Source organism: Saimiri boliviensis, chromosome 14 (assembly GCF_048565385.1).
Source record: "Saimiri boliviensis isolate mSaiBol1 chromosome 14, mSaiBol1.pri, whole genome shotgun sequence".
In the NCBI taxonomy this organism is placed as follows: Eukaryota; Metazoa; Chordata; class Mammalia; order Primates; family Cebidae; genus Saimiri; species Saimiri boliviensis.
Window position 1 is genome coordinate 487,719 of NC_133462.1, and position 18,213 is coordinate 505,931.

The window sequence follows — 18,213 nt, forward strand, 5'->3', positions numbered from 1 at the left end:
TGTATCTTATGGTGGTTTCGATTTATATTTTGGCCAGATGTAGTTGCTCATGCCTGTAATCCCAGCACTTTGGGAGGCCAAGGCAGGGGCACGGCTTGAGCCCAGGAGTTTGAGACCAGCCTAAGCAACATGACAAAGCCCCGTCTCTACAAAAAATAACAAAACATTAGCTGGATGTGGTAGTGCATGCCTGTAGTCTCAGCTACTCTGGAGGTTGAGGTGGAAGGATCATCTGAGGCTGAGAGGTCCATGTTTGCACTACTGCACTTGCCACAGAGTGCAGCTCTGTCTCAGAAAAAAAAAAAAGAAATTCTTGGAGATCATTTCCACCAATGGCAATGGGGAAGAGGACAAGTTGGGGAAAGAATCAGTAATACTGGGGACTTCAGAAAGTGTCTGTGATGGACAAGGCAGGGTCAGAGGAAGAAAGGGAAAATAGGCCAGGCGTGGTGGCTCACACCTGTAATCCCAGCACTTTGGGAGGCTGAGGCAGGCAGATCACGAGGTCAAGAGATCGAGACCATCCTGGCCAACATGGTGAAACCCAGTCTCTACTAAAAATACAAAAATTAGCTGAGCGTGGTGGCACGCACCTGTAGTCCCAGCTACTCAGGAGGCTGAGGCAGGAGAATTGCTTGAACCCAGGAGGCAGAGGTTGCAATGAGCCGAGAACATGTCACTGCACTCCAGCCTGGCGACAGAGCGAGACTCCATCTCAAAAAAAAAAAAAAGAGAGAGGGAAAATAGGAACCCCCAAATATATGAACTACCATCAAGATGAATTTTTTACAACATAATTTTTGTACTGGCTGAGTGTGGTGGCTCATACTTATAATCCCAGTAGTTAGGGAGGCCTAAGCGGAAGGATCATCTGAAGCCAGCAGTTCCAGACCAGCCTGGGCAACATAGTGAGACCCTCCTTCTGCAGAAACTAAAAAAAAAATTAGCTGAGCATGGTGGCACACACTTGTAGTCCCAGCTACTTGGGAGGCTGAGGTGTAAGGACTGCTTGGACCAAGGAGGTTGAGGCTGCAGTAAGCTGTGATAGTCCCACTGGACTCTAGTCTGGGTGACAGAGCAAGACCCTGTCACAAATAATAATCACAGTCATAATTTTTTTATCATTGTATGGCTAAAAATAATAAATATAAGATATTTTGAAAACAATTTAATTGAAATTCTTACACTAAATATCCTAATTAAACACTGTTTTCCTTAAGCCTGTCCTAATGTTTTCCTAATGTAATCCGCCTGCCTCAGCCTCCCAAAGTGCTGGGATTACATGTGATCATTTGTTATTTCACTGGGGTACTCAGGCTGTCGTCGACTAAGAATGTCTTAATCTGTTCAGGCTGTTGTAACAAAATACAATAAACTGGGTAGCTTATGAACAACAAAAATTTATTTTTTACAGATCTGGAAGCTGGGAAGTCTAAGATTAAGGCATTGGAAGATTCGGTGTCTAGTGAGTGCCCTTGCTCACTTTCTGCTTCATAGATGGTGCCTTCTTTTTTTTTTTTTTTTTTTTGGAGACGGAGTTTTGCTCTTGTTATCCAGGCTGGAGTGCAATGGCGCGATCTCGGCTCACCGCAACCTCCGCCTCCTGGGTTCAGGCAATTCTCCTGCCTCAGCCTCCTGAGTAGCTGGGATTATAGGCACGTGCCACCACGCCCAGCTAATTTTTTGTATTTTTAGTAGAGACGGGGTTTCACCATGTTGACCAAGATGGTCTCGATCTCTCAACCTTGTGATCCACCCGCCTCGGCCTCCCAAAGTGCTGGGATTACAGGCTTGAGCCACCGCGCCCGGCAGATGGTGCCTTCTAACTGTTCTCATAGGGTGGAATGAGCAAGGGAGCTCTCTGGGGCCTCTTAAGTGCACTAATCCCAATAGTGAGGGCTCTACCTTCATAATATAATCACCTCCACACAAGACCCACCTCCTAATACCATGAGCTTGGGAGTCAGGATTTCAGTATGAATTTTGGGGAGGAACACAGACAAACTATAGCAAGGGGTGTAGTTGGAATGGCCAATTTTCAACAAGGAGAGAGAATTTAGAGTGAGATATGAGTCCGTGAATTCAGGACAACACCTGGATTTGCTATAAGCTTCCTTCCAAAAATGAAGGCACCTTTCCCCTTATGTCTTATATAGCACATGTAATGTTGTTTCATTCTGAAGTACCCCAGGTGGATACCTGCAGGAATGTTGTTCCACAGGATGGTCAGGCATCATGTGGGGTGTTCCTGAGCATGGTACCATATCTGGTATCCTCAGCCCAGGCTCATCAGATCCTAGCAACGCCCCCTGCCTCAATCTTTTTGACAACCTAACACCTCCGAAGGTAACCATATGCCCTTCCAGGTAATACTGCCAAAGTGAGAGAGGTAGAGGTCACGCTGAAGACTTGCCCTTTTACAGCGGACATGTGGGTAGCATCACTAGCACTATTCTTGAAGGCTTCTCTGCACTTATTACACATTTATGGAGATACATACCATAGCATTCACCTATTCAAAGTGCACAATTCAGTGGTTTTTAATGTATTCACAGAGTTGTGTAACCATAACCACCATCTAATTTCAGAACATTTTCCTCAGCCCAAGAAGAAAGCTGTACCCATTAGCAGTTACTCCCTATTCTCCCTCTTCTCCCCCAGCCCCTGGCAACCACCATCTGACTTTCTGTTTATGTAGATTTGCCTATTCATGACAATTATGTAAATAAGGTCATACAACATATGGTCTTTTGTGTCTGGCTTCTTTCATGGTGCATAGTGTTTTCAAGATTCATCTGTTAAAACATGTATTCGTGCCAGGCGCGGTGGCTCAAGCCTGTAATCCCAGCACTTTGGGAGGCCGAGGCGGGTGGATCACGAGATCAAGAGATCGAGACCATCCTGGTCAACATGGTGAAATCCCGTCTCTACTAAAAATACAAAAAATTAGCTGGGCATGGTGGCGCGTGCCTGTAATCCCAGCTACTCAGGAGGCTGAGGCAGGAGAATTGCCTGAACCCAGGAGGCAGAGGTTGCGGTGAGCCGAGATCGCGCCTTTGCACTCCAGCCTGGGTAACAAGAGCGAAACTCCCATCTCAAAAAAAAAAAAAGGAAAAAAAAAGAATCAAGCACGAATACATGGTTTTTTTTTTTTTTTTTTTTTTTTTTTTTTTTTTGAGACGGAGTTTCTTTCTTGTTACCCAGGCTGGAGTGCAATGGCGCGATCTCAGCTCACCGCAACCTCTGCCTCCTGGGTTCAGGCAATTCTCCTTCCTCAGCCTCCTGAGTAGCTGGGACTACAGGCACGCGTCACCATGCCCAGCTAATTTTTTGTATTTTTTTTTTTTTTTTTGAGACGAAGTTTCGCTCTTGTTACCCAGGCTGGAGTGCAATGGCGCAATCTTGGCTCACCGCAACCTCCGCCTCCTGGGTTCAGGCAATTCTCCTGCCTCAGCCTCCTGAGTAGCTGGGATTACAGGCACGCGCCACCACGCCCAGCTAATTTTCAGTATTTTTAGTAGAGACGGGGGTTTCACCATGTTGACCAGGATGGTCTCGATCTCTTGACCTCGTGATCCACCCACCTCGGCCTCCCAAAGTGCTGGGATTACAGGCGTGAGCCCCCACGCCCAGCAGCTTTATTCTTTTTTTATGGCTGATGTATTTCATTGTGTGGATATATCACATTTTGTTTGCCTGTTTATCCGTTCATTCATTTTTAGGCATGTATTTGGATTGTTTCTTATGTTTTGTTTATTATCAATTGTACTGCCAGGAACATCCGTCTACAAGTTTTATCTGTGGACATATGTTTGCATTTTTCTTGAGTAGATACCAAGAGTATAGGTACTAAAACTTAGTCTGTTTTGTACTGCTGTAAAGGAATACCTCAGGCTGGGTAATTTATAAATAAAAGAGGTTTGTTTAGCTCATGGCCCTGCATGATTTCTGGTGAGAGCTTTTGTATTACATCAAAATATGGCAGAGAAGGACAGAGGGGAAGTGGGCATATACCAAGGGGAGCCAAACCCAAGGGCTGTCCTGGCCTCATAACAACCTATTCTTGGGGCCACTAATTCATTCCCCTCCCCCTACCGAACCAATCCAGTCTTATGAGAGCAAGAACCCACTACTGTAAGAACAGCACCAAGCTATTCAGGAGGGTTCCACCTCCATGACCCAAACACCTCCCGGTAGGCTGCATGTTCCAACACCACCACAGTAGGGATTAAATGTCAGCATGAGATTTGGTGTGGACAGACATACCATAGCAAGTGGAATAGCTGGATCATATGATAACTCTGTATTTTCCTTTTTGAGAATCATCAGACTGTTTTCCAAAGTAGCTATGCTGTTTTACATTTGCGCCAGCATGAATGAGGGTTCCAGTTTTTCCATATCTTCACAATACTTGTTACTGTTTTTGTTTGTTTTTAAGTATTGACTAACTAGTAAGTGTAAAGTGATATCTCACTGTGGTTTTGATCAGCATTTCCCTAATATCTAATTATGTTGATCATCATTTCATGTGTTCATTGACCATTTGTATGTGGTCTTTGGAGAAATAAATATCTATTAAGAACTCCTATGGAATGAATGTCGTGTCCCCTCAAAATTCATATGTTGATGCCTTATCCCTAATGTGGTGGTATTTGGAGTTGGGGCCTGTGGAAGGTAATTACGTCACGAGGGTAGAACCTTTTTGAATGAAATTAGTGCTCTTATAAGAGGAGACAGGAGAGGTCTCAGGAGCTCCTGCCTCCTGCTCTCTGTCCTGTGAAGGCACACTGAGAAGGTGGCCATGTGCAAACCAGGAAGAAGACCTTCACCAGAACTGATCATGTTGACACGCTGGTTTTAGACTTTCTAGCCTCCAGGACTGTGAGAAATAGATTCCTATTGTTTAAGCCATCCAGTCTATTTGTTGTAGCAGACCAAACTAAGACAAGATCCTTTGTCTGTTTCTAAAAATTGGGTTTTTGTCTTTTTATTATTGGATTGTAAGAGTTTTTTATATTCTAAATATACATATATAAATATTTTCTCCCATTTGCTGGAGTGTGATTTCACTTTCATGTTGTTGTTTTTCTTAGAAAATTTAGAAATAGGGCCGGGCGCAGTGGCTCAAGCTTGTAATCCCAGCACTTTGGGAGGCCAAGGCGGGTGGATCACGAGGTCGAGAGATCGAGACCATCCCGGTCAACATGGTGAAACCCCGTCTCTACTAAAAATACAAAAAATTAGCTGGGCATGGTGGCGCGTGCCTGTAATCCCAGCTACTCAGGAGGCTGAGGCAGGAGAATTGCCTGAACCCAGGAGGCGGAGGTTGCGGTGAGCCGAGATCGCGCCATTGCACTCCAGCCTGGGTAATAAGAGCGAAACTCTGTCTCAAAAAAAAAAAAAAAAAAAAAAAAAAAAAAAAGCCGGGTGCGGTGGCTCAAGCCTGTAATCCCAGCACTTTGGGAGGCGGAGGCGGGTGGATCACGAGGTCGAGAGATCGAGACCATCCTGGTCAACATGGTGAAACCCCGTCTCTACTAAAAATATAAAAAATTAGCTGGGCATGGTGGCGCGTGCCTATAATCCCAGCTACTCAGGAGGCTGAGGCAGGAGAATGGCCTGAGCCCAGGAGGCGGAGGTTGCGGTGAGCCGAGATCACGCCATTGCACTCCAGCCTGGGTAACAAGAGCAAAACTCCGTCTAAAAAAAAAAAAAAAAAAAAAGAAATAGTAACATAGTTGTTTTTAATGGAGTTTCGCTCTTGTTGTCCAGACTGCAGTGCATTGCCATGATCTTGGCTCGCTGCAACCTCTGCCTCCCAAGTTCAAGTGATTTTCCTGCCTCAGCCTTCCGAGTAGTTGGGATTATAGGCATGTGCCACCACACTCAGCTAATTTTGTATTTTTTAGTAGAGATGAGGTTTCTCCTTGTTGGTCAGTCTGGTCTTGAACTCCCAGCCTCGGGTGATCCACCTGCCTCGGCCTTCCAAAGTACTGGAATTATAAGCATGAGCCACTGGGCCCAGCTCTTGGTATTTAAGTCTATTTCAACAAAGGATGCCTCTATTATAGATGAAATGGACATTCTTTTTGTTCCTTAAGGCAAGTTAGCCTCCCTACTCCCAAGACAGACATAATCACAGCCTTGGTTGGTGTCTTGCCAAGGTATCGTTATAATTTTACTTCTAAGAGAGTATTTTGTGTGTCTGAAAAATTTCCATAAATGATATCACCCTGTCTATGTCTGATTTATCTCATCTTTTCTTTTCTTTTCTTTTTAAAAAATTTTCAGACACAGTCTTGCTCTGTGGCCGTGTCTGGAATGTAGTGGCGTGATCTCAGCTCATTGCAACCTCCGCCTCCTGGGTTCAAGCAATTCTCATTCCTCAGCCTCCCAAGTAGCTGGGATTACAGACATGGACCACCATGCCCAGGTAATTTTTGTATATTTATTGGAGATGGGGTTTTGCCCTGTTGGCCAGGTTGGTCCCAAACTCCTGGCTTCATGTGATCAGCCTGCCTTTGCCTCCCAAAGTGCTGGGATTACAGGCGTGAGCCACTGTACCTGGCCTATTTTACTTCTTTTAACTGTACATGTGTATCCTCCTTTCACAAACCTGCAGGGAGATGCTTTCAAGTCTCTCTTGTTTTCTTTTTCTTTTTCTTTTTTTTAAAGATGGCGTCTTGTTCTGTTGTCAAGGCTAGTGTGCAGTGGTACAGTCTCCATTCATTGCAACTTCTACCTCCTGGATTGAAGTGATTCTCCTGCCTCAGCATCCCAAGTAGCTGGGATTACAGGTGCCCACAACTGTGTCCAGCTAATTTTTGTATTTTTAGTAGAGATGGGGTTCCACCATCTTGATCAGGCTGGTCTTGAACTCCTGACCTCGTGATCCACCCACCTCGGCCTCCCAAAGTGCCTGGATTACCAGCATGAGCCATTGCGCCCAGCCAGGTGTCTTGTTTTCACAGGATGGCCACAGACCATGCCAGGCCCTAGTGTATCCAGAAGGTTCAGAACAGGAAAAATGTCATGCAGCACGGTGGCGTCAGGATCCCTTTGCACAGGAGAGGGCCTTGCAGCATCCAGGGCTGACAGTCAGGGGTCTGGTCCTCCTGACTGGCTGGCCCTTCCACATCACTGCTGAATGCTGTGCACATAGCAAGTGTCTAAGGTCTTGGCCTTGGCTTGTTAGTGAATGACTCTGATGTTTTCTTTTTTCTGATGTTTAAGGTGTGATGTTCACCTTAATTCCGTATGTCCCTAATTGTTAAGAATTTTCATTAGGAGTCTGAGCTTCCCTTAAAGTACTTTTTGAATTTGTTGAGATAAAGGCTCTATTACTTGAATCTGAGCATATTTTGATCATGAGTCTCAATGAGATTTTCTTATATTACTTTCTGAATGTATTGAGATAAGGTGTAAAGGAAACATCTTCTACTTTAATCTGATAATATGGGGAATTGTATCAATGGATGTTCCAATGTTTCTTATTCCTACATTCCTAGGATAAACCCAACTTTGCCAGTTTGGTAACCTTCCATTGTTAGTTAAATCCCTGTCTGACAATTGATATCTCTATGTGTTTATTTTTGTTTTTTAAAAATTTTTATTGATTGATTGATTGAGACCGGTTGTTGCTCTGTCACCTAGGCTGGGGTGAAGTGGTGCTATCTCTGTTCACGTTAACCTCTGATCCCCAGGCTCTAGTGATCCCCCCACCTCAGCTTGCCAAGTACCTGGGACAGCAGGCGCATACCAGCATGCCTGGCTATCTTTTTTGTGTATTTTTTGTAGAGATAGGGTCTCGCTATGTTGCCCAGGGTGGTCTGAAACTCCTGACCTCAAGCAGTCCACCCGCCTCGGCCTCCCAAAGTGCTGGGATTACAGGCTTGAGCCACCACGCCCGGCTCTTGCTCTTTTTTAATGGTCTTTTTGATTAGTCTTTTCAAATGACAGACTTGCTTTTATTTTCTAAACTGTTTTCTTGTTTTTAGTTTTCATGATTTCTGCTGTGATTTTTTTTTATAATGAAGTCTTGCTCCATTGCCCAAGCTGGAGTGCAGTGACACGATCTCGGAACACTGCAACCTCCACCTCCTGGGTTCAAGCACTTCTGTCTCAGCCTCCCAAGTAGCTGGGACTACAGGCATGCACCAGTACACGGGCTAATTTTTGTATTTTTATAGAGATGGGGTTTCACCTTGTTCAGGCTGGTCTCCGTCTCCTGACCTCAGGTGATCCATTCCGTCTCATCCTCTCCAAGTGCTGGGACTACATTTGTGAGCCACCATGCCTGGCCTTCCACCTCCCTAACTTTTTCCTATAAGTTACAAACTGAACAGTGAGGTCACTAGTCTATAGTCTTCTTCTTTTTTTTAAAGTCAATTATAATTAAGCTAATGGTGAGCCCTAAAAGTACAAATACATAAAAAGTCCCATATTTTACGTGTTTAAACTGTTTTTTATTTTCCGTAATTACAAGGTGTCGAAGGTGGGACTTCTGAATCTTCTTTCTAGTGGTGGAATAAGGTACACATTGTTCTGGAGTGTCCCTCACTTTGAGTTTGTGGTTTGTCCAGTGAGTTTACAAATAGTAGGTTGTTATTGTTGGAGGATCATCAGTCATACAGTGAAACCAATAAGACCATTGTGGGGACACCATGCTTTATCCCAGAATGTGTTATTGCCATTCATCTCAATGGTATATACAACCCATCAGTGATGACTTAAAGAAAATCTTTTTTTTTTTGAGACGGAGTTTCGCTCTTGTTACCCAGGCTGGAGTGCAATGGCGTAATCTCGGCTCACCGCAACCTCTGCCTCCCGGGTTCAGGCAATTCTCCTGCCTCAGCCTCCTGAGTAGCTGGGATTACAGGCACGTACCACCATGCCCAGCTAATTTTTGTATTTTTAGTAGAGACGGGGTTTCACCATGCTGACCAGGATGGTCTCGATCTCTTGACCTCGTGATCCACCCTCCTCGGCCTCCCAAAGTGCTGGGATTACAGGCTTGAGCCACCGCGCCCGGCCCCTTTTCTAATTCTTACTACTAGTATCCTTGAAACTGAACTCTGCTTTTGCTTTTCTGATTTATTTTTTCTTTTTGAGACAGAGTCTCATTCTGTCATCAAGGCTAGAGTGAATCATAGCACACTGCATCCTCAACCCCCAGAGCTCAAGCGATTTTCCTACCTCAGTCTCCCAAGTAGCTGAGACTAACAGGCGCATGCCACCAGACCCTGCTAATTTTTGTATTTTTTGTAGAGATGGGGTTTCACCACGTTGTCCAGGCTGGTCTCAGACTCTTGGGCGCAAGTGATGTATCCACCTTGGCCTCCCAAAGTGTTGAGATTACAGGCATGAGCTACTACACCCAGCCTCTGAAACTGAAACTTTATCTCATCCTTACTCTTGAACAGTAGTGTGACTCATAGACTTTTCCGTCAGCGCTTTGAAAGTAACCTTCCATGACCTTTGGGTTTCCAGTTTTTCTACTGAGAGATCTGTTGTGATCATGTTCGTCCTTCACTAGTGGTTTGTTTTATCCCTGCTGGCCTTTAAGACCATCTCTGTAGGTACGAATTGATTTTCGTTTATCCAGCTTTCTGAATCTCGTATACCTACTGGTGGAACTGCTTCATGGTAGAATATACCTAATTTACGTTTTTGTTTTGAGACAGAGTCTCACTCTGTTGCTCAGGCTGGAGCGGAGTGCACAATCTCAGCTCACTGCACCCTCCACCTTCTGGGTTCAGGCGATTCTCCTGCCTCAGCCTCCCAAGCAGCTGGGATTACAGGCACACACCACCACGCCTGGCTAATTTTTGTGTTTTAAGTAGAGACAGGGTTTCATCATGTTGTCTAGGCTGGTCTCAAACCCGTAAACTCAGGTGACCCATTTGCTGCAGCCTTCCACAATGCTGGGATTACAGGTGTCAGCCACTGCCCCCAGCCTGAGTTTATGTTTTCACGGCTGCCACTAAGTTACCCTGCCAAGCACACAGACCACTTGACAAGCCCTCTTACCACATGACGTCCCAAAGCTTTATATCATCACACTTCATTTTATCTGTACTCATATGAAATGTGCATGTTTTGTGTTCTTACAGTCACAGTTGGAATTGCCTGAATGATAGAATGAGAAAAATCTTTATATTTTCAGGACATTTCTATTCCACCCCCCCCGCTTTTTTTTTTTTTTTTTTTTGTGACCAGGCTGGAGTGCAGTGGCGCGATCTCAGCTCACCGCAACCTCCGCCTCCTGGGTTCAGGCAATTCTCCTGCCTCAGCCTCCTGAGTAGCTGGGATCATAGGCACGCGCCACCATGCCCAGCTAATTTTTTGTATTTTTTTAGTAGAGACGGGGTTTCACCATGTTGACCAGGATGGTCTCGATCTCTTGACCTTGTGATCCACCGGCCTCGGCCTCCCAAAGTGCTGGGATTACAGGTATGAGCCACCGCGCCTGGCATCTATTTTCCCTTTATGAAATGCATCTTCGATTACTTTGCTCATTTTTCTTTTCCTTGTTTGTGCTGTTCTGTAAGAATCCTCTATAGCTCTTGGGCAGTAATCCTTTGTCTCTTTCATGTCTTATTTTCTCTCCATCTGCCACTTGCTTTTGTCTCTTATTGTGTGTTTTATTGGATAGAAAATTTGAATTTGAATGTTGATACCAGACTTGTTAATCCTTGTCTGTTTTTTATTTTTTGTTTTGAAGACACAGTCTCTTTTGCCTAATTGGAATGCAGGTGGTACAATTACAGCTCACTGCAGTCTCTGTCTCCCAGAGTGCTGGAATTGCAGGCGTGACCCCATCCCAGTGCTTGACCATATGGTTTTTTTTTGGTTAAGCTTTGTTTAATCAAAGTCTGCCACACTCATGAAGGCATACTGCATAGTTTAAACTTTGACTTTTTCTTGTGGCCTGTATCCATCTGAAATTTGAATACACATACATACATACATGTATATATATTTAAATTACCTATACTATACATATATACGTATGTATGTACTCTGAGGCAAGGGTCTATTTTCATTTTACTTTAAAAAAAATAGTAGGTTCCGGGCACGGTGGCTCAAGCCTGTAATCCCAACACTTTGGGAGGCCGAGGCGGATGGATCACGAGGTCAAGAGATCGAGACCATCCTGGTCAACATGGTGAAACCCCGTCTCTACTAAAAATAAAAATACAAAAAATTAGCTGGGCATGGTGGCATGTGCCTGTAATCCCAGCTACTCAGGAGGCTGAGTCAGGAGAATTGCCTGAACCCAGGAGGCAGAGGTTGCGGTCAGCCGAGATCGCGCCATTGCACTCCAGCCTGGGTAACAAGAGCGAAACTCCGTCTCAAAAAAAATATATATATAGTAGGCCGCATACAGTGGCTCACGCCTGTAATCTCACCACTTTGGGAGGCCGAGACGGGCAGATGATGAGGTCAGAAGATCAGAATCATCCTAGCCAACATGATGAAACCCTGTCTCTTCTAAAAATACAAAAAAATTAGCTGGGCATGGTGGTGCACACCTGTAGTCCGCTACTCAGGAGGCTGAGGCAGGAGAATTGCTTGAACCCAGGAAATGGAGATTGCAGTGAGCTGAGATCACGCCACTGCACTACACTACAGCCTGGGCGACAGTGTGAGACTTCAACTCAAAAAAAAAAAGGCTCGGCACAGTGGCTCATGCCTGTATTTGCAGCATTTGGGGAGGCTGAGGTGGGATAATTGCTCAAGTTTGTGAGGTTGAGGCTTCAAGTGAGCCAAGATCACAGCACTGCACTTTAGCCTGGATGACAGAGCAAGATCCTGAAGGAATGAAGAATAAATGAATGGACACCTAGTCTTAATATTGTGAAGTCTGAGTAGACAAGGATGATGATGGGAAGATTGATACGGATGAAGACACGTTCAGCATTGACAGAATGCCCTTCATTCCCTAGCTGTGCAGACTGCCTCAGACATGATCCAGTTTTCATAAAAACCCTGCAGGGCAGTCATACAGTTTTTGTTTTGTTTTTTGAGATGGAGTTTCACTCTGTGAGGGTGGAGTGCAGTAGTGTAATCTCGGCTCACCACAACCTCCACTTACCAGGTACAAGCAATTCTCCTGCCTTAGCCTCCCGAGTATCTGGGACTACAAGCCTGTGCCCCTACACCCAGCTAATTTTTTTATATTTTTAGTAGAGACAGGGTTTCACTGTGTTGGTCAAGCTGGTCTCAAACTCCTGACCTCTGCCTCAGGTTATCAACTGTATCAGATGGATACAGGCCACAAGAAAAAGTCAAAGTTTAAACTATGCGGTATGCCTGACCCGGTCAGGTTATCAACTGTTCTAAGACTTAGATCCAGAGCTTTTAGGTCGCCAGGCCTATGCTTTGTCCTGTCCATGAATGCAGAACTTTGACCACAGAGCTGGGTAAGAATTGCTCCTCCAGTGCTGCTATTAGCTCGTTGTGAAGTCGAAGCTGTGGAAATGTGTATCGATGGGCAGCGCGTGATGGGGACAACAAGGCAGTGTCTGTGACAGAATTCTAGGGTGGGCAGGGATGCCTGGGCTCTGGTCTTGCACATCTCAAACTCATCTTTCTGGTGATTATTTATCCCCAGGACCATTCCTTCTGCCTGCTGTCTAGGAAAATGAGAATGCTACATTGGTCTTTTTGAATCTGTTTTTGGTTCTATTCCTTGGCTGTTGTTTTTCCTCTTCCTTGTATGAATTTGAATTTAAAAAAGAAAACAAGTAAAAAATACCCATCTTCACACCTAGACCATCATCATTGTCTGTTTCTCTTATTTATACAGCTTCATATAGCTAAGTGTGCATTTTTCCTCTCTTTGCAGTTTGGGATATGAGATTGAAAGTGACAACTTGGAATATTTCTGAAAGAGAAATACCCTGTGGTATAGAAATGGAAGGATTCACAAAGGAAGCTCCCTGTTTGTCCATTTTAGGTGGTAGTTGGGACTGTGAGAACCAGGAGGGACACTTGAGGCAATCAGCTTTAACTCTGCAGAAACCAGGGCCTCAGGAGGCAATTTGTGAATATCCTAGTTTTGGGGAGCATTTGATTGCAAGCTCAGACCTTCCACCATCTCAGAGAGTTCTTGCAACAAATGGTTTCCATGCACATGACTCAAATGTTAGTGGTCTGGATTGTGACTCCGCCTTACACAGCTGTCCCAAAAGTTATGCAGCTCAGAGAACTGGTGACAGCGATGCCTGTGGAAAAGCCTTCAACCATTCCATGGAAGTTATTCATGGAAGAAATCCAGTGAGAGAGAAACCCTACAAATACCCTGAAAGTGTTAAGACTTTTAATCATTTTACCGCTCTTAGTCATCAAAAAATAATGAAAAGAGGCAAGAAACTGTATGAAGGTAAGGATTTTGAGGACATCTTTACCCTGAGCTCATCACATAGTGAAAACCAGAGGAATCTCCCAGGAGAGAAACAATATAAATGTACTGAATGTGGCAAATGTTTCAAACGGAACTCTTCTCTTGTATTGCATCACCGAACTCATACCGGAGAGAAGCCTTACACTTGTAATGAGTGTGGAAAGTCCTTCTCCAAGAACTACAACCTGATTGTACATCAAAGGATCCACACAGGAGAAAAGCCCTATAAATGCAGTAAATGTGGGAAAGCTTTCAGTGATGGGTCAGCTCTGACACAGCACCAGAGAATTCACACAGGTGAGAAACCTTATGAATGCCTAGACTGTGGAAAAACCTTCAACCGAAATTCATCCCTAATTTTGCACCAAAGAACGCATACAGGGGAAAAACCGTATAGATGTAACGAGTGTGGGAAACCCTTCACTGATATCTCCCACCTTACAGTGCATCTCCGAATCCACACTGGTGAGAAGCCCTATGAGTGTAGCAAATGTGGAAAGGCTTTCCGGGACGGCTCATACCTCACCCAGCATGAAAGGACTCACACTGGAGAAAAGCCCTTTGAGTGTGCAGAGTGTGGAAAATCCTTCAACAGAAACTCTCATCTCATTGTGCATCAAAAGATCCATTCTGGGGAGAAACCCTATGAATGTAAAGAATGTGGGAAGACTTTCATTGAGAGTGCATACCTGATCAGGCACCAGAGGATTCATACTGGCGAGAAGCCGTATGGCTGCAACCAGTGTCAGAAACTTTTCAGGAACATTGCTGGCCTCATCAGGCACCAGAGGACTCATACTGGTGAGAAGCCTTATGAGTGTAATCAATGTGGCAAAGCCTTCAGGGACAGCTCCTGTCTGACCAAGCACCAGAGAATTCACACTAAGGAGACCCCGTATCAGTGTCCAGAATGTGGGAAGTCCTTCAAGCAGAACTCTCACCTGGCAGTACATCAGAGACTACATAGCAGAGAGGGTCCCAGCCAGTGTCCTCAGTGTGGGAAAACGTTCCAAAAGAGCTCCTCCCTTGTCCGACATCAACGAGCACACCTGGGAGAGCAACCTGTGGAAACATAATGATTGGGGGCCACATAATTCTTCCAGTTTGTTCTCACACCTGTGTTTAGGAGGCGTGTCTTAGATCTAACTCCTCTCTGGTCAGTAGAAAAGAATTCTTTAAGCTATTCAGTGAATTGATGAATGTGAGACATTGCTGAGCCACACTGTTAAGTCTGCTCATTGGGGAACTCGGGAGACAACTTAGGATGATAGTAAATGCAGAATAGTTATTGGGGATGATTCCTTCTGTACCAGAGATGACAGCACATACACTGGAACGAAACCTGCAAACCATGAACGTGACACTAATCTAAGATATTCTCTCACCTCCACATCCGAATGCTTAGCCAGAGAGAGCCTGTGAATGCATTCAGAATGTGATTGATATGAGGATCCCTGTGGTAGGGAGTTTCCACCTTATTGTACATAAGCAGACTCTCAATGAATCAACTTTTTTTTTTTTTTTGAGATGGAGTCTTGAGCTGTTGCCCAGGCTGGAGTATAGTGGGGCAATCTCAACTCACCGCAACCTCCCCTCCCAAGTTCAAGCAGGTCTCCTGCCTCAGCCTCCTGAGTAGCTAAGATTACAGGTGTGTGCCACCACGCCCAGCTAAGTGTTTGTATTTTTAGTAGAGATGGAGTTTCACTATGTTGACCAGGCTGGTCGTGAACTCCTGACCTTATCATCTGCCTGCCTCGGCCTCCCAAAGTGCTGGGATTACAGGTGTGAGCCACCGCACCTGGCCTGATTCAACTGTTTGTTTGTTTTTGGTTTTTCTGAGATGGAGTCTTTCTCTGTTGCCAGGGTGGAGTGCAGTGGTGTGATCTCGGCTCACTGCAACCTCCGTCTCCCAGATTGAAGCAACTGAGTCAAGCTTTTTAAATGTAATCAGGAAGAGAGGCTTTTGGCAGTGTCTCTTACAGTGTTTTCTGTATCAACAAGGGTGTACAATTAGAGTCCACACAGTGCTGCACTGCACACCACCACAGAATGTTTGAAATTTTGCTGTTTCAATGTATTTCTGCCTTATACTCTACAAGAATGCTGAGGACTTGTTGCAGGAGGGCATCTAGATGAATAAATTACCTGTGAGGGGACAATGAAGTCATTTCTCCTGTGACTGAAACAAGCAGCCCTGGTTTGGTGACTCATGACTGTATCCCAGCATTTTGGGAGGCTGAGGCAGCTGGATCATGAGGTTAGGAGTTCGAGACCAGCCTTGCCAGCATGGTGAAACCGCATCTCTACAAAAAATACAAAAATTTGCCAGACATGGTAGCATGTCCCTGTAATCCCAGCTACTCAGGAAGCTGAGCGGGAGAATTGCTTGAACCTGGGAGGTGGAGGTTGCAGTGAGCCAAGATCCCACCACTGCACTCCAGCCTGGGCGACAGAGTAAAACTCCATCCAAAAAGAAAGAAAAAAAGACTGAAAGAAGCTTGTGCTAAGATGGAAAGGGCTGCTTCCAAGAGATGTGGTTTGTTGCTTTAGTTGTTGAAATAACTTGAGTTGTTAATGTTTATGTTATCACCCCACCACTACCACCATGGTGGTTCATTTAGGATGCTTCCAATTCAGCCACTGTGAACTATTGTAAAGGTTTTATTGCCATGTTGAAAATGTTTATAATATGGCAAAAAGAGGCATAAAATAGAAGATTTACTATTATTACAGCCATATACAAGATATGTGCACATATGGATGTAGACTGAAAGGGGATGATGGAGAAATAAAATGTGGTTTTCTTTGGGGGCTGGAATTTTGTATGTTATTTTTTCTCTGTTACAAATACTTGTCAGCATAATGATTTGGTAATAAATTAAAAAGTGAAGCCATAAAGAGGTTAATATAGGGTTTCTCTGGACCTCCTGTAAGTGTGGATGGAGGGGCATTGGGCAGTGGCTTCTCTGGAATCAGCATCCCAAAGCCTAGGGCATGAGAATAATTTCCTTCTCTGGGACTTCAGTTGTAAGGGGGTGTCAGTGTGGAGGACAGAGTGGGTCCCAGAGAATGGGGAACAGGAAGCCATAGAAAAATTTGGGATGACTTTGGAGTGGTCCTTCCGAGGCAGGGCAGTACTGCCCAAGTAAAACTAGTCAAGGTGGATGACACATCCTCGAAGCCCTGTGAGTGGATCCCCTTGGGATTTTGCCTCTAGATAATTCCTTTCCTGGGAGTACAGACAGATGTCCCGATAGTGAAGATTAGTGATGAGTCAGTCCAGGACTGGAGTGAGCTAGGCCCATTTTATTGGCAGGATCAAGGTTGATGAGTGTGTGATCTGGTGTCTCCATGGTACTGGTTTTCTGAGGTCTGGATTCTCAGCCCAGCTGATGAGGGGCTTCAGGCAGCCATCCCTCCTTCCATGTGTGTCTTTTCTTGTGTCTGGCATCAGCTGCGGCCTCCATGGCACTTGCTCTCTCCTATGAGGCAGCCAATCGGGGCGGACCTCTGTTAGCTATGTCACAGGGCCCACCCTGATGCCTCTCACAGGGCAGCCAGTCCTGAGAGAGGAATGAGTAGGTAGGTAATGGAGGCAGGGAGGGGAGAAGGGAAGAGCGGCCCTGAAAGAGCATTTAGACAAAGCCCCCGCCACACACACCCATTTGGAGATGATGATCTCATGGTGAGAGGTGCATGGGCATGGAGGACAAGCAGGGATCCTTGTTGAACCATCTGAAGTCAGGATGGGGTTGTGCTGTGTCTCAGGGTGAGGTGATGGACGAAAGGGGGCCAGGCTGACTTGTGTTCTCGAGAGGATTGTGTTTTGAGTATAACCCAGTACAGAAAAGTGCACCGCTGACTTTGCTTGACACAGTGAAAATCATGATCCCTTGAGCCCTCTGACCTTGGGCTTTTCTCTGTCATTGTAGGATCCAGTTTGAGCAACATGTTTGGATGGACAAAGTGGCTCACACCTGTAATTTCACCACTTTGGAAGGCTGAGGCAGGAGGATTGCTTGAGCCTAAGCGTTCAAGACCAGCCTGGGCAACCCATCTCTGCGAATGATAATGAAAAAATTAGCCAGGTGTGGTGGCACGGGCCTTTAGTTCCAGCTTCTCAGGAGGGAGAGTCAGGAATAAGGCAGAAGGATCTCTTAAGCCTGGGAGTTTGACACTACAGTGAGCCGTGACCACACATTGCACTGCAGGCTGGGTAATGGATTAAGACCCTGCCTCAAAAAAGAATCTGATAACGGTTTGGCTCTGTGTCCCCACCCAAATCTCGTGCAGTCGCAATTCCCAATGTTAGGGAAAGGACCTGGTGGGAGGCAAACGGATCAGTGGGGGCAGGGTTCCTCCTCGCTGTTCTCATGATGGTGAGTTCTCATAAAGACCTGCTTGTTTGAAAGTGTGCAGCACTTCCTTTTTCATTCACCCTGTCTCCTGCTCTGCCATGGTAAGATGTGCTTACTTCTCCTTCACCCTCTGCTATGACTCTTAAGTTTCATGAGGCCTCCCAGCCATGCTTCACATATAGCCTGTGGAATTCTAAGTCAGTTAAACCTCTTTTCTTCATAAATTGCCTCGTGCTAGGTAGTTCCTTATAGCAGTGTGAGAACGGACTGACACAGAAAATTGGTAACAGGAGTGGAGCACTGCTGTAAAGATACCTGAAGCTACTTTGGAACTGGGTAATGGGCAGAGTTTGGAACAGTTTGAAGGGATCAGAAGACAGAAAGTTGAGAGAAAGTGTGGAACTTCCTAGAGACTTGTTTAATGGTTGTCACCAAAAGGCTAATTAA

General features: G+C 45.2%; 2 protein-coding genes across 4 annotated transcripts in view; both read left to right on the top strand.

The window, feature by feature from the left end:
* The first annotated feature begins 6,351 nt into the window (after positions 1-6,351).
* The window catches only part of ZSCAN18 (zinc finger and SCAN domain containing 18), a 68,441-nt gene continuing 56,579 nt past the window's right edge, over positions 6,352-18,213 (top strand). Inside the window, exon 1 of the mRNA XM_074385787.1 lies at positions 6,352-6,433. The gene's annotated coding sequence lies outside the window, so the exon portion shown is untranslated. The remainder of the gene's footprint in view (positions 6,434-18,213) is intronic.
* Positions 6,362-16,226, top strand: ZNF329 (zinc finger protein 329). Of its 3 annotated transcripts, none has more exons than XM_074385790.1 (3): positions 6,362-6,433; positions 6,676-6,797; positions 12,851-16,226. In XM_074385790.1, the coding sequence occupies exon 3, from the start codon at positions 12,859-12,861 to the stop codon at positions 14,482-14,484; it is 1,626 nt and encodes a 541-aa protein (XP_074241891.1). In that variant the 5' UTR covers positions 6,362-6,433; positions 6,676-6,797; positions 12,851-12,858; the 3' UTR covers positions 14,485-16,226. The 3 variants fall into 3 exon arrangements, with proteins under 3 accessions (XP_074241891.1, XP_010330656.1, XP_074241890.1); XM_074385789.1 differs by lacking the exon at positions 6,676-6,797 and adding an exon at positions 10,359-10,452 and having other exon boundaries at positions 6,387-6,433; XM_010332354.3 differs by lacking the exon at positions 6,676-6,797 and having other exon boundaries at positions 6,363-6,433.